The sequence below is a fragment of the Phyllobates terribilis genome, unplaced genomic scaffold (genome assembly GCF_046119375.1).
Source record: "Phyllobates terribilis strain yellow unplaced genomic scaffold, ASM4611937v1 Scaffold_12__6_contigs__length_324123572, whole genome shotgun sequence".
Taxonomy (NCBI): domain Eukaryota; kingdom Metazoa; phylum Chordata; class Amphibia; order Anura; family Dendrobatidae; genus Phyllobates; species Phyllobates terribilis.
Genome location: NW_027362772.1, coordinates 63778225 through 63799363, shown reverse-complemented (window position 1 = coordinate 63799363; position 21139 = coordinate 63778225). Strand labels below are relative to the sequence as shown.

At 44.4% G+C, this 21139-nt stretch overlaps 1 protein-coding gene across 4 annotated transcripts; it reads left to right on the top strand.

Moving 5' to 3' along the window:
• Nucleotides 1–270: 270 nt before the first annotated feature.
• LOC141172064 (zinc finger protein 574-like) lies at nucleotides 271–12391 on the top strand. 4 transcript variants are annotated; one of them, XM_073655879.1, is made up of 2 exons: nucleotides 271–361; nucleotides 9537–12391. In XM_073655879.1, the coding sequence occupies exon 2, from the start codon at nucleotides 9573–9575 to the stop codon at nucleotides 12300–12302; it is 2730 nt and encodes a 909-aa protein (XP_073511980.1). In that variant the 5' UTR covers nucleotides 271–361; nucleotides 9537–9572; the 3' UTR covers nucleotides 12303–12391. The 4 variants fall into 4 exon arrangements, with proteins under 4 accessions (XP_073511980.1, XP_073511979.1, XP_073511977.1 ...); XM_073655878.1 differs by lacking the exon at nucleotides 271–361 and adding an exon at nucleotides 7139–7230; XM_073655876.1 differs by lacking the exon at nucleotides 271–361 and adding an exon at nucleotides 7161–7302.
• The last annotated feature ends 8748 nt before the right edge of the window (nucleotides 12392–21139 follow it).

Here is a 21139-nt window from a genome sequence, read left to right as displayed (position 1 = left end):
TGGACTCTAGTTACACCACTGTGCAATACATATGTCGATTGTTGTCCAGGATATTGAGTGTTCAAGCAGAACTAAGTCAAGGCATGCTGAGAGTAGTAGTTGCACAACAGCTGGACTGCCACAGGTTGCAGATGACTACAGTATAACAAAGTAGTAATAGGGATTCATTTTTACATGGCTGAAAATATATGTGAAGCATCTGGCAGAGTTGTGGTAGGTAAGCGGGATACCTGCAGGTTATGTGCTCTCTTGAATAAGTAACGCTGATCTGCTGACTTTTGCACTGGAAACAGCTAGGACCCCGCAGGTGCCAAGAGCTGCTTCGCCAGCTTTACAATGCAAGACCTCCTGCTGTGGACAGGTAAGGGAGAAGCCATCTGCTTTAATGAGGAAGTCTACGCTCATCTTTCCTCCGAACTTACACTTACTAAAAACTTCCCGAATTCTGTCATCAGTTAAGACAATTTACACCACTGCTAAAAGACTGAACCCCCTCACCACCAGGCATCACTGCTCCCCACTAGCTGCAAGGAGTGATAATGATGGATTGGCCATTTGGTGGTTCATTGTTGACAAACCTATTAATGAAGATACAGATAATTTAATTCCCAATTCTTTGTGATTCTGATCCTTCACCTTATGTTAGTCATTTTTTAATTGGTATACTTAAAGGGATTGTCCTATCACAGTAACAAGTAGAGTAAGTCTGTGTGCCCACTATGCGTTTTTTAAGCGTTTACGCAGCTGCAATTCCGCCGCAGAAACGCTTAAAAAACGCTTGGTAGAAGGTCTGCCATGTTCCCCAATGATAATCCGCATGTGCTGTGCACATGCTGCGGAAATTTCCGCTGCGGATTATCATTGCGGAAAAAAACGCTGCACTACCAATTATTTTGCGTAATCGCGGCGTTTTTGCCGCCATTGACTTGCATTGAATCGCTTAATATCCGCATGACTACATGTACACATGCGGATATTAAGCAATTCAATGTGCGGATGGCACCTGGGTCTGGAGGACAGGAGACTCTCCTCCAGACCCAGGTACCATAGTACCTGTAAAAAAAAAAGAATTAAAATAAAAAATATACATTATACTCACCTACTGATGTCCCCCGGCTTCCCGGCAGCTCACGATGGTCTAAAAGGACCTGCCATGACGTCATTTAGTCATGTGACGGGTCAAGCGACCACTAACGTCGGCATGGCAGGTCCTTTTGCATAACCGCGAGACACCGGGGAGACCGGACGCATCGGATAATGAGATCGGGGGCCATCGGAAGGTGAGTATATGTTTTTTTTTTATTTTTTACCATTTTTATTCTTTTTTTTAACTAACTTTGTCACACTATATAAAATTCATGCCGGTTGCATGGATTTATATAGTGTGACCAAGTTGTCAAGCACTTTCCAAGTGATGCTAAAATCGCTTGGAAAGCGCTTGACTACCCGCATGCGAAATTCCATGATCAAAACGCTTCACATCCGCATGTCCCTGGCAGGAAAAACGCATGTAAAATCCGCATGCGTTTTTTCTGCCAGGGAGATGCAGAAACGCTCAGGAAAAATCTGGAGCATTTCTGCATCGTGGGCACATAGCCTAAGGGTACCTGGAAGAACAGGTTGAAAAGTAATGGCTGCAGTCGTAAGGGGCACCAACACATCTAGACTGGAGGTTCAGGGTGGCCCAGAGACTTCCATATAAGAGTAAACCACCCGAACTATAATAGGTGCAGGGGTTGCAATCGCAATAGGCCCTGGAGCCAAGGACAGCTCAAAAGTCCCGATTGCCTATACAAAAAGACCAATACTATTAAAGACTTGCAATGATTGGTGGCCCTGTTGGAACTTTTGGATTGGGGCCCATGAGCTTCAAGTGACCACACTGGTTGGCTCAGTGTGTGGTATGGGCAGACAATGACTTCTCCTTCCCCTGGGAGGCTGCTCATCTGTGATGAACACTTGATAAGATGCCCCTTACATAATAGATGGTTCAGGCCATTCCTCTCTCCTGACTCCTCCAAACAGAGGAGCGCACCCTCCAACGCGCGCTCCGGTATGAGACTCCTTGGATGGCGGCTTATCATGAAAGGATCAGTAGTTCAGACTTTCCGGATACCTATCTTATAGTCAGGAGGCCTCCAGACACTTTAGCCTGTTGGCCATACCCATGAAAATTGCCGGATTTGGCTGAGGTTACCCTTATGGTGGCTTTAAACCTGTCCATTTGCAAATCCTACAGCCAACATTTGGGATGCTGGTTTTCCTAGAAAGTGGCCATTGTAGCTTTGAGAGATTGATGCTTTACTGAAAAGGATTGGAAATTCCATCAAGAAGCCGGTCTGTCTAAGCCTGGATTCAGACTCTGTGTTTCACAGTCAGTATTTGGACCGCAAATGCCCAGACCAACAAATGTCTCCAGACCCAAACAGCCTCATATATGCCTTTGCTTAGGTTTTTACTAACGCACATTATGACTCACGACAGAAGACCTATCAGCAAATTTTTCATGTTAAACTGGACACTTTATGTAATAGCTGCTGCAAAGCAGAATAAAAAGTGCTGTTGTTTTTTTGAAGTTTCGCCTCTCCATTGCGGAGATATTAGCAATTAAAGTATTTGGTAGCTAATGAGTTAATTTTCGGTAAGTTCAAGTGGGTGTTATTAGAGGATTTCTATTGGGGGCGTGTACTTTTTTCCCCCTGTATAATTCTGACCAATGATAAGCAAGCAGGAAAAATATTAACACACCCCCACCAGAGCTTTGAGCAGGTTTCTCTCACTGTGAGACATATAATGACAGACAACAACCTATATTAGAACATCCGACAAGGAGGCCATATATAATCAATTAAAAAACCTTTATTATAACAAAATAGGGTATGTGGTGACATAGAAAAAAGAGCATACACTTTGATGCAAGATGCCTTGTGAAACATTAATTCATTAATTTGCACAGGAAAACAGAGCAAAAAATGACATGCAACTTCAGTGCACTACCCATCAATACATGGGTCAAACCTGCAGCAATGGCAGGATGTCAGTGTAAATTAATATACACCTATGCTCAAATAAAGCACTATCTTAGGTATAAGGAAGTAAAATCAGCAGTGTATGGACATGACATATTACCCACTAATTGTAGTAGATATTAAATCAGGAAGGACGCACCGAAACGCGCGTCGGGGTGAGCATTACACGTGCTTCAGAAACATTCAGCCAGGAGCCAGCACTATAGGTGTATATCATCATTTGCAGGTATGAAGATACTCAGCCATGAACATGTATTCAATGTTTAATATCTGCTACAATTAGTGGGTAATATGTCATGTCCATACACTGCTGATTTTACTTCCTTATACCTAAGATAGTGCTTTATTTGAGCATAGGTGTATATTAATTTACACTGACATCCTGCCATTGCTGCAGGTTTGACCCATGTATTGATGGGTAGTGCACTGAAGTTGCATGTCATTTTTTGCTCTGTTTTCCTGTGCAAATGAATGAATTAATGTTTCACAAGGCATCTTGCATCAAAGTGTATGCTCTTTTTTCTTTGTCACCACATACCCTATTTTGTTATAATAAAGGTTTTTTAATTGATCATATATGGCCTCCTTGTCGGATGTTCTAATATAGGTTGTTTTCAATCATTTCCGATTGGTCTATCCAATCTAGTCAACAGAGATATACTGTTTGATGATGTGGATGTTTTGGACAAACATTAGACAGAAATATAAATGTATATCATCTGCTCGCCCTCTGCAATTTTTTAAATATAATGACAGACAGCCTGATCTCACGACATAGCAATTACAAGTTGAGCACAACAGACACTACTGCGGTTATGGACACCTTTGAGCTCTCATCTCTGGATAGCTAGTATGGGTGAAGGACTGTACAGCAAAGGTGAAGGTCCTATGAGAGGAGGATAGCAGGTAGAAGGGTTCCTAATGTGACACAGCTAAACTCAGCTGTACTGCCCATCCCCCAACAAAGACTGCCAGGAGATAAAAGTTGAAAGGTGTCAGTAATCACACTTATCTCTGTTGTGCTCACAGCAACTTGTAGTCCCTCTTCAGTGAGATCAGGCTGTCGATCATTATATGTCTCACAAAGGAGAAAGCGAGATATAAAAAAAATTCCGCTCTGCAGCCTCTATTACATTGTGTGCTCAGTTCAACGTGAAAATTTTGGTAAAATGTCCTCTGTGACAGCAGCTATATACAGGGTGGGCCATTTATATGGATACACCTAAATTAAATGGGAATGGTTGGTGATATCAACTTCCTGTTTGTGGCACATTAGTATATGGGAGGGGGAAAACTTTTCCAGATGGGTGGTGACTATGGCGGCCATTTTGAAGTCGGCCATTTTGGATCCAACTTTATTTTTTTCAATGGGAAGAGGGTCATGTGACACATCAAACTTATTGAGAATTTCCTAAGAAAAACAATGGTGTGCTTGGTTTTAACATAACTTTATTCTTTCATGAGTTTTTTACAAGTTTCTGACCACTTATAAAATGTGTTCAAAGTGCTGCCCATTGTGTTGGATTGTCAATGCAACCCTCTTCTCCCACTTGTGATAAACTGATAGCAACACCGCAGAAGAAATGCTAGCACAGGCTTCCAGTATCCGTTGTTTCAGATGCTGCACATCTCGTATATTCACAGCATTGATAATTGCCTTCAGATGACCCCAAAGATAAAAGTCTAAGGGGGTCAGATCGGGAGACCTTGGTGGCCATTCAACTGGCCCACGCCGACCAATCCACTTTCCAGGAAACTGTTCATGTAGGAATGCTCGGACCTGACACCCATAATGTGGTGATGCACCATCTTGTTGGAAAAACTCAGAGAACGTGCCATCTTCAATGCATAAAGAGGGCAACACATCAACATGTAGCAATTTCAGATATCCAGTGGCATTGAGGTTTCCATTGATGAAGAATGGCCCCACTATCTTTGTACCCCATATACCACACCATACCATCAAGATACGAGATGTGCAGCATCTGAAACAACGGATACTGGAAGCCTGTGCTAGCATTTCTTCTGCGGTGTTGCTATCAGTGTGTCAAGAGTGGGAGAAGAGGGTTGCATTGACAATCCAACACAATGGGCAGCACTTTGAACACATTTTATAATTGGTTATAAACTTGTAAAAAAACTCATGAAAGAATATAGTTACGTTAAAACCAAGCACACCATTGTTTTTCTTAGGAAATTCTCAATAAGTTTGATGTGTCACATGACACTCTTCCCATTGAAAAAAATAAAGTTGGATCCAAAATGTTCGACTTCAAAATGGCCGCCATGGTCACTACCCATCTGGAAAAGTTTTCCCCCTCCCAGATACTAATGTGCCACAAACAGGAAGTTGATATCATCAACCATTCCCATTTAATTTAGGTGTATCCATATAAATGGCCCACCCTGTAGTATATGTTATACTGCTACCTCCACTATATACAATATGAAGCCCCCCAGACCTCCTTCAGCTTCTCTTCTGGCTCCAGAGTCTCCATAGACAATGAATGAAATGACGGTGAGCATGTGGGACCAGAGCCCCAATCTGTGTAAAAGTTGGGGACCTTGCAATCAGCAAGCTATCACCAATATTGTGGATAGTGGTACCTTGAATTTATGGCCCAACACTTTTAAGGTGGCCATACACATTTAATAGTGTTTTACCCCTCATACAGAGTGTGGGCTAATAAGGGGGCCATGATACAGTATACGCACTACTAAGGGGACCCTCACACAGAGTGTGGTCTATTAAGGGGCCCCTCATACAGAGTGTGGTGTATTAAGGAAGCCATCACACAGAGTGTGGGCTAATAAGGGGGCCATGATACAGCATGGGCACTACTAAGGTGACCCTCATACAGAGTGTGGTCTATTAAGGGGGCCCTCATACAGAGTGTAGTCTATTAAGGGGGTCCTCATACAGAGTGTGGGCTAATAAGGGGGCCATGATACAGTATGGGCACTACTAAGTGGCCCCTCATACAGAGTGTGGTCTATTAAGGGGGCCCTCATACAGAGTGTGGGCTAATAAGGGGGCCATGATACAGTATGGGTACTACTAAGTGGCCCCTCATACAGAGTGTGGTCTATTAAGGGGGCCCTCATACAGAGTGTGGTCTATTAAGGGGGCCCTCAAACAGTGTGGGGGCTAATAAGGGGGCCATGATTCAGAATGGACACTACTAAAGGGGGCCTCATACAGAGTGTGGTCTATTAAGGGGGCCCTCATACAGAGTGTGGGCTAATAAGGAAGCCATGATACAGAGTGTGGTCTATTAAGGGGCCCTCACAGAGTGTGGGCTAATTAGGGGGACATGATACAGCATGGACACTACTAAGGGGGCCCTCTTACAGAGTGTTGTCTATTATGGGGGCCCTCTTACAGAGTGGGGGCTACTAAAGGGACGATGCACATTAAATATCTATTTTCCCTCATACATAGTGGGGGTTATTAAGGAGGTCCTCATACATAGTGAGGGCTAATAAGGGGGCCATGATATAGCATAGGGGCTACTAAGTGGACCCTCATATAGAGTGAGAGCTACTAAGGGGGCCATGATACAGAATGGGAGGTACTAAGAGGGCAATGGGGCCCTCATACAGAGTGGTGGCTACTAAGGGGCCATCATATATAGTGGGGGCTACTGCAGGACTGGTATCTCCCACTATATGGTCACCATATGGAGGTAATATCAGTGAATATCAGCGTGGTCACCTACTGAGTTTCTCCTATACCCACTATTAGGGTCCGCCATCGTAGTTGTAATCAGGGTTACCAGTTAGGGCTAGGGGCCACTTAGATGTTAAAGAACTGAACCCCCAGCTATACCCCTGGTTGTCAGGAATCGGACATTTCAGATTATTTTCTTCCCTGACATCATCTGCTGGAAAAAAATTGGGAGACCCTCATAAACCATAATATATAAGTGTAAGGGGGCTTTAAGACTTCTGATCTATTTGTATCCTATTAATTTGAGAGTATAGGAGACTTAAAAAACCCGAGTCTGCCATGTGCCCTCAGCAGTCTCCTCACACAGCATTTAGCCCATTACTAAAACTCCGCTCAAAGAAATGAGTCACCGCAAAGCACTATGGGGTTGTTCAGCCTCGTCTTGACGTCCGCCTACGTCATTCTGCAAGTCTTCTATTCCCGAAGCAGCGGCGTCGCATTCCTATAGGACGAGGGACTGCAGCCAATAAGGTGAGAGGATGCTGGAAGGTTCCCGAACAGACGGCTGCTTTGGAGGAGGAGGGGAAGTCGGGTGCTCAGTGTGTAAGTGCCGGGATAGCGGGAGGGCGGAGAGATGGCCTCAGACATGGCGGCGAAGGGGCAGGGAACGGGAGGCGGAAGAACAGTGTGAGTCAGCCCGGAAGGGTGAGGTAGAGATAAACACGGCCCGGGGAGCTGTCAGCGCGGGGAATGTGCGGGCTTCAGGCGCTGTCGCCTGGAACGGCCAATCAGAATCCAGCTTTTTTTCTTTTTTTCAGGGTTGGTAAATGAGAGCTGCGTTCTGATTGGTTGTTCTGCTGTTTACCATTGTTTTGACCTTTTCCTGTAGAACTACAACTTCCAGATTTCTTCCAACTTTGATGTCCTGAGTCTGACCGCTTCGTTTAACCCTGTACATGCCACTGGCAATAGTGACAGCTGCATGTAAGGCATTAGAAATTGGGCAGATGTCCCCTTACAGCCAACACGGGGGCCGCTGCAGAGTGGAATTGCGGCTTGCAATGTGTCAGTATTGTCCCTGTGCTTGTGTCGATGTGTGTGTGTATATAATATATAAAATATTTTTTAAATTATATAGTTTACATTTTAGTGATCGCAGGTTCAAGGAAGAGAATAAAAAAAAGTGAAAAATAAAAAAAAAAATTACAATAAAAATTGTATATATTTTTTATGTATACCTTTTTTATTTTTTTTTTTACATAGTTTTATACATGTTTTTACCTTCAAAGCAGCATCAGTCTCAGACACATTAAACTGCGCAAGGCCCATATAGTTGCCTCTTCTGTGTCCATCCCGGTATTTTTGCTTTTTATATATATATATATATATATATATATATATATTACATATACACACACGACCTCAAAACGATGAACATATTGGGGCGTACAAATAGAATATCGGCATATTAATCCCATAGGATGAACGGGAAAGAAATAAAAAAATGGAATCACTTCACCTTCCAAAAGACATCAGGACGTCGCACGGAGCCCAAAATGTTAATGATAAAAGTTACAGCTCATAACACAAAACAAGTCCTGATAAAGCTTCATTGACCGGAAAATTAAAAAGTCTTGGACGGCGCTCTTGGCCCGGGTCTGTTACTGTTATCTTCTGAGCTCGAGCACACGATGATCCGCTGACATACAGTCACTAATTAGACCCCCTGATACGGCGGCTCTGCCTGACCCCAAACTGCAGTGACGATTTCCACCACATTCACTCCTCGCTGGTTTGGACACTTTAGACTGTGTTGGTAGATGCAGCAAAGTGGTGGGATGGTGAGAGTTGTAATTTCACAACTGCTGGACAACTGCAACTTCCACCTCATCTGTACTGATGCAGACGGTCATTCTGTATTGTACTCCAGAGCTGCACTCACTATTCTGCTGATTGTTATATGAAGTGACTGTAGAATGCCTGGTAGGAGATTAAAACAGGACAAGCCACACTCTGTCTACAATGAGCTAATAAGGAATGCCTGCACTCTGGATATTACATCTCTGAAATCTGCAGAATAGTGAGTGCAGCTCTGGAGTATTATACAGAATATAACTCAGGATCAGTAATGTAATGTATGTACAGAGTGACGGCACCAGCAGAATAGTGAGTGCAGCTCTGGGGTATAATACAGGATGTAACTCAGGATCAGTGCAGGATCAGTAATGTAATGTATGTACAGAGTGACAGCACCAGCAGAATAGTGAGTGCAGCTCTGGAGTATAATACAGGATGTAACTCAGGATCAGTAATGTAATGTATGTACACAGTGATTCCACCAGCAGAATAGTGAGTACAGCTCTGGAGTATAATACAGGATGTAACTCAGGATCAGTAATGTAATGTATGTACACAGTGACAACACCAGCAGAATAGTGAGTGCAGCTCTGGGGTATAATACAGGATGTAACACAGGATCAGTAATGTAATGTATGTACACAGTGACTGCACCAGCAGAATAGTGAGTGCAGCTCTGGAGTATAATACAGGATGTAACCCAGGATCAGTAATGTAATGTATGTACAGAGTGACTGCACCAGCAGAATAGTGAGTGCAGCTCTGGGGTATAATACAGGATGTAATGTATGTACACAGTGACTGCACCAGCAGAATAGTGAGTGCAGCTCTGGGGTATAATACAGGATGTAACTCAGGATCAGTAGGACATGCTTGGAGATTATAATTTTGGAGTGGGATCTGATAGTTACTAACAAGTGGTGATGGGGTAATAAGTTGCTGTATTGTACTTTTATTGGTTTCTCTTTTTCTCTTTACAGCTGTCCTACAAGCTGTGATCCCTGTTGTTTGCCGTCATGGCGGAGGACGTCCAGGCTCCGGTGGTCTTTCAGCACCAGTACATGTGCTCAGAATGTGGTTTGCTATTCAACGCTCTGGAAGACGTATTGGTTCATCAGCAGAACCACGTAGGAAGTGGCATCCAAGCGACGCTCTCTCAGGATGTGTCCCTGCAGTTGGGAGAGCTGCAAGGCTTAGTACAAGAAAGCCAGTACCAGTGTTTAGAGTGTGAACAAGTCCTGGTGTCCGCGGACGAGCTACTCCATCACCAAGAGATGCACATGCGGGAATTTCCTCAGACCCCCGCATCTCCCTCATTAACCAATGGCCAGATACATTACCAGTGCTCTGACTGTAAAGAACTCTTTACGTCTCCAGAACTGTGGCTGGCTCACCGCCAGAAACACGACAAGCAGGGGCACCAATCTCAGCAAAGCGTCGTCCTCCAGACCGGATCCGGCTTCCAGGCCGTACTCAGCCTGCAAAATGTTCTCCTAGACGAAAGGACGTTGAATGGGTGGGGAGTGGAAATGCCGGCTGTAATAGCGGCCGACGGCACCGTAGAACCTGTGCCAATAGCGTCTTCTACAAATCCGTCTGCACAGGGAGAGGTGATCCAGCTCCCGGAGATGCACCCATACGAGTGCTCGGAGTGCAGCCAGGTATTTCACACCCCTGAGGAGTTCCTTGACCACCAAGGTCGACACTTCTTGGAATCAGAGAAGGAATGTTCGGCGTCTTTGCTCTATGGAAGCTCGGATAATGCCACCCCTTCATCCAGTATTCTAGAGAGGCTGCGAAAAGACTGGATGATAGAAGGGAAAGAGGAGTTTACCAAGGATAGGTTTGGGGTAGTTCATAGGGTGTACCAGTGCCAAGAGTGTAAGAAACAGTTTGGCTCTAGCGAGGAGCTACGGAAGCACCGCAAGCAACACCAGAACGAAGAGTACTCATGCCCAGACTGTGACCGACTCTTCACCTCTGCCAGCAGATTGCAGTCCCACCGTCGGGTGCATGTGGAGGGCACCTTACAGTGCCCAAATTGCTATAAGGTTTTTAAAAAGGAGGCGTCCTTGGAGCAGCACATGCGAGTCCATCGGGGGGAGGCTCTGTACCTATGCGTGGACTGTGGTGTAGGTTTCGGCACAGAAATCACCTTAGTCTTGCATCGGAAAAGCCACACGGCGGATCCTCTGCATCGCTGCCACTGCGGGAAAACCTTCAGCAACATGACAAAATTCTTATACCACAGAAGGACCCATGTGGGTAAAAGCGGCACACGTATTCCCAGGCCCGAGAGGCCTGCCATCTTCAGCAAGGAGAATCCTCTATCTTTGGGAAATTTTTCCCAGATTTCTGCACTGCTGGCTCCAGCGATGTTGCATGCCCCAGTGGTGCCGCTCGTGGACATGCCCAATGAAAAAGAGAACGCAGGGTCGAAAGAAAACGGATTCGCCACCACCCACATTTCATTGGAAGAGCCAAAGAGCGCGCCCAAGAGTCAGGCCTTCAAGTGCCCTCAGTGCTGCAAACAGTTTGCCACCCGCCTGAAAATGGTGCAGCACCGACGTGCCGTGCACGTCACCGAAAGGAAGCACAAGTGCAGCGTGTGCGGAAAGAACTTTAAGAAACGGGTGGACTTGAGGAACCACATGCGCACTCACACAGGCGAGCGGCCATTTCCATGTACAGCGTGTGGCAAAGCCTTCGGGACTCATGCCAATCTGATACGGCACCAGCTCACCCACACGGGAGAAAAGCCATACACGTGCGAGGTGTGCGGCCGTCGCTTCACCCAGAATTCCAATCTGCAGCAGCATCGTGTTTTGCACACCGGGTCCAGGCCCTTCCCCTGTCACGTGTGCGGCCTAGAATTTAACACGGCTTCCAAGCTTACATTGCACCAGATCAAACACACGGGCGTCCTCCCTTACAAGTGTCCAGACTGCGACAAGTCCTTCTTGCGGAAAAAATTAATGCAGTTGCATGAACTCGAGCACCAGGGCAAAGCTCCGATCCACTGCAAAGAGTGCGGAGCGGTGTTTGCGGACGAATCGCAGCGCTCCGAACACAGATGCCGGAGCAGACGCTCGAGTCAGCACGTCTGTACGACGTGTAATAAGGTCTTGAATTCGAAGTCCGGTTTGAACCTTCACCTACTCCTACACACCGGTCAGCGCCCCTTTAAGTGCCTTGTATGCGGCAAATGTTTCACCAGCCAAAGAACAGCAACGAGGCACCAAAAGTATCACTCCGGGGTCCGACCTCACAAGTGCACCCATTGCGGGAAAGCTTTTTCCGCCTCTTTCAGTTTACGGCTCCATCTCAGAACGCACACTGGGGAGCGCCCTTTTCCTTGTCTGGACTGCGGCAAAAAGTTTCGCCAGGCTTCCCATTTAAGGGAGCACCGGCGAATTCACACAGGCGAAACGCCTTATCGCTGCCAGGACTGCGGCCTGACTTTTGTCCAGTCCTTGCAACTAGCAGAACACAGACACGTCCACGCCGGAGAAAGACCCCACTCGTGTCCAGACTGTGGGAAGGGGTTCAAGTCCCTTTCTAATCTACGGAGCCATATACTAACTCATGGGAACCTGGCGCAGCCGCAGCAGACCATCATGTGCACAGAACTGGGCGAAACCATAGCCATCATCGAGAGCGTGGAGCCGCTCCCTTTAGCCGAAACCATCGAAATCTATCAGGCCGCACTTGAGAGGAACTTACAGGTGGAGGATGTGACAATATAGTCTTCAGTGTGTTTTTTTTTGTTTTTTTTCTGTTTCGTTAATGTGATAGGAGGTATTTATTCATAATATAAAAGGCCTAGATTTATAAATGGTCGTCGTTTCATTACTGCTTTTTCCTGACGTAACTTTGGGCATAAATTGGCAATAATTAGCCATATCGGCACTGTTCTGACATGGACGTGTTCACACTGCTATGTGTGCGTACTCGCTGCAGAATATTTCTGCCTTCTGAAATACTAAGGTGGAGTTTTTCTTTTTGCAGCGCTCAAAAACAAGTTTTTCTACTGGAAACTACTTCAGAAAATGCTTTTTTTTTTTTTTTTTATTCCGAATAGCCAAGTGTCTAGTTTACAGCAGATTCCATCAAATCCCCATCCCTCCCACCCAAAATATAAAGCGGGGGGGTTTTAAAAAATAGCTAAAAAATTTCTATCTGCATTAATTTGCAAGGGTGAAAAAATTGATATCCTGAGGTTTAAAAAAAATGGACGGTAGTGTAAAAAATGGACCGTGTGAATAATATTTTAGAAATCTTTCTGGTACTGTAAAAGGTGTTTTTTTTTTCACCAATGCACAGAAAAAAGCATGTGAACATACCCTAATATGGATTGACATTGAAATTAGTAGGAAGAGTCTTTCAAGTGATTTTTGGAGCGTTTTTTTATGGGTTGGCTATATTTAAAGGGGTATTACACATCTTCAAGATCCTATCCTAATATGTAGTAGGTATAATAATAATATTAGCAAATAATCCAATTAGAAATGTAGTATAGTCCTTCCGATTCGCTATGTCACTTACCCTATGTGCAGGGCATTGCAGTAGCTTAGGTATCCATGGTTATGACAACGAACAGCTAACTAACTGTCACTATATGAGTGGTCGTTATCATGGATACCTAGGCTACTGCAATGCCCTGCACATGGGGTAGTCATTACCATGGATACCTAGGCTACTGCAATGCCCTGCACATGGGGTAGTCATTACCATGGAAACCTAGGCTACTGCAATGCCCTGCACATGGGGTAGTCATTACCATGGATACCTAGGCTACTGCAATGCCCTGCACATGGGGTAGTCATTAGCATAGATGCCTAAGCTACTGCAATGCCCTGCATATAGGGTAAGTGGCATAGCGAATCAGAAGAACTTTACCACATTTCTAATTGGAGGTATTTTCTAATATTATTACACCTACTACATATTGGGATATGGTCTTGGAGATGGCAATACTTCTTTAAGGCTATGTTCCCAGAATCTCTGCACTTAATAGGTTACTTGCTGATTTTTTTTCATTGTGTTTTTGTTTTTTACATGCTTTTTTGACTTTTTTTTTGTCCCTTTTTGGTACCTTGCTTTAAATAAAGCTGCTTTTGATACTTCCTGTTTTTTTGTTTTTTTTCTGAACTTTATTGATATACTTAGGTGCAGATCACATGCGCTTTTGACTTGTTTCCGCTGCGGAAGCACGCTAAAGACGCATGTGCGTTTTTTTTTACCTGCCGATTTTCCGCACCTAATGCAAGTATGGGGAAAATCCACACTGAAAACGCCGCCTATCCGCAAGAGAAAGTGACATGTTAAGGATTTGAAGCACGCCACACCGCAGATCATGGATGCGTTTTCGGCTCCGGGGTTTAGTATGTGTGTGGTGGTCTGATAAGGCATTGCAAGAGAAGAGCAGTCATGTCGTACTCCAGTCCTACGCACTCCATTAGTTAGATGTGAGGAATCAAACATATACATTTTTTTCTTTGCAAACAGCAATCGTATAAAATGAATCCCTGCTGCGATCGTGCTTTCCAGGCTCCAATAACGATGTGGTTATTAGATGAGACCGGTGCAGCCGATCACTTGCTGCAGTGGTGATAGGATCATGGTGTGGGGGACGCAACATCACTGGATGAACAAAGACCGTCGGGAAGCAGGAAAGCATCGGCATTGGGTTATTATTGTAGGATTTCTTTTATGCCCTTGTAAAACAAAAAGAAAAGTGATGGGAAACCACCACCATTGAGCTGGGTTCACGCTCTGCAGTTGTATTTTGTTTTTTTGCAATATTTTTTACAACATTTTTAGCAAGCATCGTGGGCTTTTAAGAAATAATTGCAACAGCGAAGAATAGATTACAAATTTCTTGGGTTCTTTTGAATTTGCTCTATACGTGTGTATGACTCTCCCCCCCCCTCAGCCGGTGAACCTTGTGTCAGATGGTCACGTTCCCCAGATCTGAAGATGAACTCGTCATCCTGTGTGTCTCGCTTTTTTTTTTTTGTTAAATATTAAAATTGACCTCGACGGACTGATAGAGGAGCAGCGGGGGAGGACACCGAGGTCACGCCAGGTTGTGCTACGAACGTCCCATAACTTCTAGCTCCGAGCCAAGGGGCTTACTGTTAAAAATACAAATGTCTTGAGTCCAATTCAGTTTTATAAAAATATTAGGGCTTAAAGTGTTTGTACAAAATTGCTAGATGATAACTTGCTAATTACTGGGGTTCTCATTCATGCATTTATCCCTTGCTTGTAGTATTTATTTAGGGCATTTTTGAGAAATCCATCCTTGAACATTTCATCACAAGTACAGTGGTGCAGACACCGCACTCCCGGCTATGCTGTGCTCTTTCCCTGTCTCCCTTGCCCAGGCGCCATCATTGCTCAGCTTTGTTTCAGCAGAATGGGCGGCGCATGCACAGTAAGCTCCTAGTGAGGTTGCAAGATCAATGAAGCAGTTCCCGCAACGTCAGCAGGAGCTTGCTGTTTCATCGGGGGGAGCCTACTGCGTCATCGGGAACGTGCTCCTTTCAGCAGGAGCCTACTGTGTCATTGGGAGCTCGCGCCTTCAGCGGGAGCCTACTGTGTCAGCGGGAGCTTGCTCCTTCATCGGGGGGAGCTTGCGCCTTCATCGGGAGCCTACTGCGTCAGCGGGAGCTTGCACCTTCATCAGGAGCCTACTGCGTCATCTGGAGTTTGCTCCTTCATCGGGAGCCTACTGTGTCATCGGGAGCTTGCACCTTCATCGGGAGCCTACTGCATCATCTGGTGTTTGCTCCTTCATCGGGAGCTTGCACCTTCATCGGGAGCCTACTGCATCATCTGGTGTTTGCTCCTTCAGCGGGAGCCTACTGCTTCAGCAGGAGCTTGCACCTTCATCGGGAGCCTACTGCGTCAGCTGGAGTTTGCTCCTTCAGCGGGAGCCTACTGCATTATCGGAAGCTTACGCCTTCAGCGGGAGCCTACCGAGTGATCGGGAGCTTGTTACGCATGCGCCGCCCCCTCAGACCGAAAAGAAACAAATCTGGGCAATGATGGCGCCAACTCTCAGCCAAGGAGAGACAGAGAGAAGAGTGATCTGTCAGTCACAGATCAGAGGCCGACAAGAGAGCTGGCAGTGCAATGCGCACCTCGCTGCACTTGAGATTAAATTTTTAAGGATGGATTTCTCAAAAATTCCCCAACTAAATACTACAAGCAAGGTATGGATGTATTAATGGGGCTTTACACTCATGCCTTTAGTGAGGGGTGAAATATCTTGCTGGCAGGTCCTCCTTAAGGCTCCTACAAGGATCAAGACTGCCATGCACATTAGATGGCCGTTAGCCCAAAAAATCATCCGGCCACTAGCCATCTCCCCCGATAGCAGTTTATCTCAGAATAAAAGGATCGGCCATTGAAATATAACACGCCAGATCCTTCTCTCCCCTGACGTAACCTATTGGGAGGGGGTTTGAGGCATCTTGTCATGGATGACACTTGGAAGATCGTGCAGATCGCACCACTGTCACCTGTTTGTCGGGAACGTAACTCTGCTGCCTGCAATCATCAGGACAATTTCGCAATTGATGGACGAGACCGAGGATGCTTCCACTACTAGGCCGGTTATTGGGGAACTCAGTGAGCGTATGGTATATACACCTTCGATTCCAATGCATGGAATATACACAGCTCAAAAAAATAAAGGGAACACTCAAATAACACATCCTAGATCTGAATGAATGAAATATTCTCATTGAATACTTTGTTCCGTACAAAGTTGAATGTGCTGACAACAAAATCACACAAAAATCATCAATGGAAATCAAATTTATTAACCAATGGAGGCCTGGATTTGGAGTCACTCCCAAAATTAAAGTGGAAAAACACACTACAGGCTGATCCAACTTTGATGTAATGTACTTAAAACAAGTCAAAATGAGGCTCAGTATTCTGTGTGGCCTCCACGTGCCTGTATGACCTCCCTACAATGCCCGGGCATGCTCCTGATGAGGTTGTGGATGGTCTCCTGTGGGATCTCCTCCCAGACCTGGACTAAAGCATCCGCCAACTCCTGGACAGTCTGTGGTGCAACGTTGGTGGATAGAGCGAGACATGATGTCCCGGATGTGCTCAATCGGATTCAAGTCAGGAATGGGCGGGCCAGTCCATAGCTTCAATGCCTTCATCTTGCAGGAACTGCTGACACACTCCAGCCACATGAGGTCTGGCATTGTCCTGCATTAGGAGGAACCCAGGGCCAACCGCACCAGCATATGGTCTCACAAGGGGTCTGAGGATCTCATCTCGGCTGGCGAGCACATGGAGGGCTGTGCGGCCCTCCAAAGAAATGCCACCCCACACCATTACTGACCCACTGCCAAACCGGTCATACTGTTGCAGGCAGCAGATCGCTCTCCACAGCGTCTCCAGACACTGTCACATGCTCAGTGTGAACCTGCTTTCATCTGTGAAGAGCACAGGGTGCCAGTGGCGACTTTGCCAATCCTGGTGTTCTGTGGCTCAGTCTGGTTAAATGGAAAAGAAAGAAAAGAGAACGCGCACATTTCTAAAATATTTAATTTCACAATGCTTGTGGGTATACAATATTTTTTGTTGTTCCATTGTCTGTGTAGATATAGAGATTGTCTTTTTTGCCGACTCTAGAACACACAACATATAATTGTCCATGTGAGAAGCAATCAGTGTCTAGATTTAAACCGCACAATTCTAAAGATTGGCTCTGAGCTTTGTTGATGGTGATTGCAAATTTCAAAATCTGAAATCTCCGAACGTTCTTCACCGATTGCTTTGAAATTTGGACACAGTCAGGTGTCACAATGGAGCCGGTCATGTCAGGGATTGCTAGTTATGCAATTCCCTAGTACAGAGGGAATGTGACAGGAGGGGGCTCAGAGATGAAGGCAGGCAGAGGAGGAGGGGGTGATCCGCTTGATATGTCCCGGGTCGGTACCGGCCAGATGACGGTGGCGCAGTGGGGTATGCACTTGCTCGCTATCCGTCCACTGCTGCAAGGCTCGGGCCCAGCTCAGCGGCCACAGCGGAGGCTGCGGCCACCCCCCCCCAACGGGGGACACGAAAGGAGCAGAGCACAGGCAGCGGCTGAGGGCGAATGAAGGAGAGGAAGAAGGGTTTGTGGATGAGACATCACTAAGGTGGGGTGGGGGAGAATCAGCCTGGAACTGAGCTCATAACACCCCCTTCTCGCTGTTGCTTTTATGTCCTACAGCTGGTATATAAAAACGTGTGTATTCGAATGCAACGTTGTGTCAAAATTTCAAAGCAATCTGTTAAAAACTTTCGGAGGTTTAAGATTTTGAACAAACGAACATTTACATTTTTATTTATATATACACACACATACATATATACCCCGGAACGGTCACTGCCAACTCCACAATAACAAAAGGAACCACTAGCTGCCATCATCAATCGTTTATACAGGCCCATTGGACACCCGTTACAGGAAGCTTATGGCTTCAGGGGTGCGATTTACAGAACAAGAGGAGCAGAGCTATTCAGTTTTATATATTTAATCCGGAAAGGAAGGTAGTGTTTATAAAAAAAAAAAAACATACAAAGATGATACAAAATAGGAACAACACAATATGGTATATACAATTTACATAGGAGTAAAAAGGAATAGCGAAAGAGAAGTACTAAAACTGATGTCACAGAAATGGCTCATATCTTTAGGGAGGGAAGCGCTCTGATTAGGAAAATGGACTCATCACACAGTGAGCTAGGTCTTCCAGAATGAACAATGACAGTCACCCAAACTCTCATTTTTATTAGATAAAGGTTACGCCCTCATACCTCCCCTTTGTGAGCTCGTGTGGGGGCTGCTTGTGGGATGTGCTAGGTATTTTAGAAGTCTATGAAATCCCCAACTTACAGGATATCTTCGCCCCTGGAGGTCCCAGGTGGTAGACATTGTCGTCATGTTTCCTAATCGCGATTTTACTTTTCTATGGAGATGAAACATGGCATGGATAACACCATGCAACAGACCAATATTTAGTTGGAGGTTAGATTGGCCTCACGGTGATGTGAGTGAACGCGTTATGATCGTTCCTTCGCTATGATGCGAAACTATATCTTCCGTAAATATCAGATTGATGCAAAAACCCCAATATTCATCACTAACCACTGGGTTGAAAAAACCTCAACCGTTCTTTGATCAGAGGAAGCTCTTGCCTGGGAAGCATACTTGTGTAAACGAATCCCTGTACTGGTGTCTAGTTTCCAGAGTAGAGTGCCTGTTGTAATTACCTGGTCACTGCAGGAGATCCCTACTTCAACGGAGGCTGAAGTGTCAGCTCCTTCTCACTTCCCGAGGTAAAATTAATCTCATATGTTCAGTGTGAAGGGGATTAATCATATCTTCAGATAGGTCTACATGGATTTTAATTTCTCAATGACACCCCCATACACATTAGATATTCGGGTGAACTGCCATGTTTTCCTTTAAGGTGGACCAAACTAAAAAGAAACCGACAAAAACAAGCAGATCTGTGACGGCTGCAAGCGAAGTTCTTACATAAACAGGATTATCTGGTGCCACGGCTCAGAGGGAATCAAGTAGCAGCCTCTTCTGCTTTCTCTCAGCTCGGTCTTGAAAGCTTTTTCCGGGCTGAGCGTTCGGGCAGGCGGTCTGCTAGCGCCTACGCTGCTTCGCTGACGACTTTACGTTTGGAATTATTCCGCTTTCGCCGATACATTAAGAGCTGGAAGAACACCGCAATGAACCTGGCTCGTTCCAACACGCTAACGACTTTCCAAAAGAATGCGTTCAGGGTCAGCGGGTATAAACTGGCAGCAATTAATGGACTGGATCACTTACAATAGCACAAGGTACAGGTTCATAATGGAAAGTGAGGGACAGAAGCAGCAGACAGACTTAAAGGGCACGTCTCACCTACTACATTATGGGACACAGTCATTATTTCATTTGCACTTTTTGCCTATTTTAGTGTAATTTTTTTTATTACCAGATGTCTGCCACCATTTCGTCAATTGCAATTTTTTTTTTTTTTTTTTTTAAAAGGATGCAAAATTTTGATGTGAATGGACATCTGTCCCCCACCCAACATACATCACCCTTACATTAGTAGCAATAGACAGATTCAGACCCCATCTTTGTGTTGAAGCATTTAAGGAGCGTGTGTGAAGGGATGGGAGGTGGGCTGTGACATCACCTATTGTGAATGATGGATCTGGTGTTATCTACTATATATAGAGCTGTTAGCAGTCATTGCACAGGAGGAGTAGGAGGTGAGCTGTGACATCTATTGTGAATGATGGATCCTGTGTCATCTACTGTGTACAGAGTACTGTGTACAAGTCATTGTACAGAAGACTGGGAGAATTTTCTGTGAATACATTTAACACAACTGATTTTCTGATTACATATTCCCTTTCAATGCACACCCCATTTCTACCATTCATTTCATCCCTTTAAAAAAGGGGACAGTACCATTTTTCATTCATACAAGAGGGTGCCAGAGATGTATTTCTGTTACTAGCCTCAACATTGTTTTTTAAAGCCTGAGCAATATAAACAAACAAAAAACTAGTTGTATTTTAAGCCTTTACAGCAATGTTCCTCAACTGCAGTCCTCAAGGCCCTCCAACAGATCAGGATTTCCTTAGTATTCCATCATTTGTGTAATTATGAGGAAATCCTCCAGTAGGTGAAGGAGACCAATTCTACAAGTAGCCCTTCCCCAGCCAGACACAAAGCTCATTACCGTAAATTACTTTGTGTTTCTACTTTTTAGTAACAAAGGACTTTCATCCCATATGTGACAAACCTGCTCTTTTAATACTCTTTTCGAAGCAGCTTGCATTGTTTCAACTAGGTTTCCTTGGTGCTGCTGGGGAAGGCCTCTTAGCTGCCAGAAGGAGAAGGAGACTTATTCTACTAACAATATATTGCCTTCTCTATAGAAGTTTCACAGCTATACGGTCATGTCCTGTAGACACGCTACCAATAAAAATAGTTGTGTCCGGAAAGAAACAGCGATTGGAGGATCGCTATGCAGAAATCTAAGGGGTGATATGATTGAGCATGCGTGTCCACCAGAACTCTGCTTATTATTAGGTGGATATGCACACTGTCAGTTATTTTGAACACTAGGTGGCGCCACACTAACATTAAAACTTGTCACTGGATAAAAAAAATAAATGGTACATTTTTATAATATATTTTATGTTTTATTATAATATATTATAAAATAATAATAGTATATTATAATAGAATTTATCAATATATTTTTATTATAGATTTAATATATTTTTATATACATATTATAGAAAATCTAAATATATAATATGTATATATTTAATAAAAAATACAAATTATGAACACACACACATATATAATATATATATATATATATATATATATATATATATATATATATATATATATATATATATATATATATATATATATATATATATATATATATATATATATATATATATATATATATATATATATATAATTGCACTTTATGTATCACATTCACCTCTATGTTCCCGGTCTCTTTCCAATGGGAAT

Excerpts from the sequence above, each read along its gene's own strand:
- LOC141172064 (XM_073655879.1), top strand. The coding sequence starts at position 9,573 with ATGGCGGAGGACGTCCAGGCTCCGGTGGTCTTTCAGCACCAGTACATG.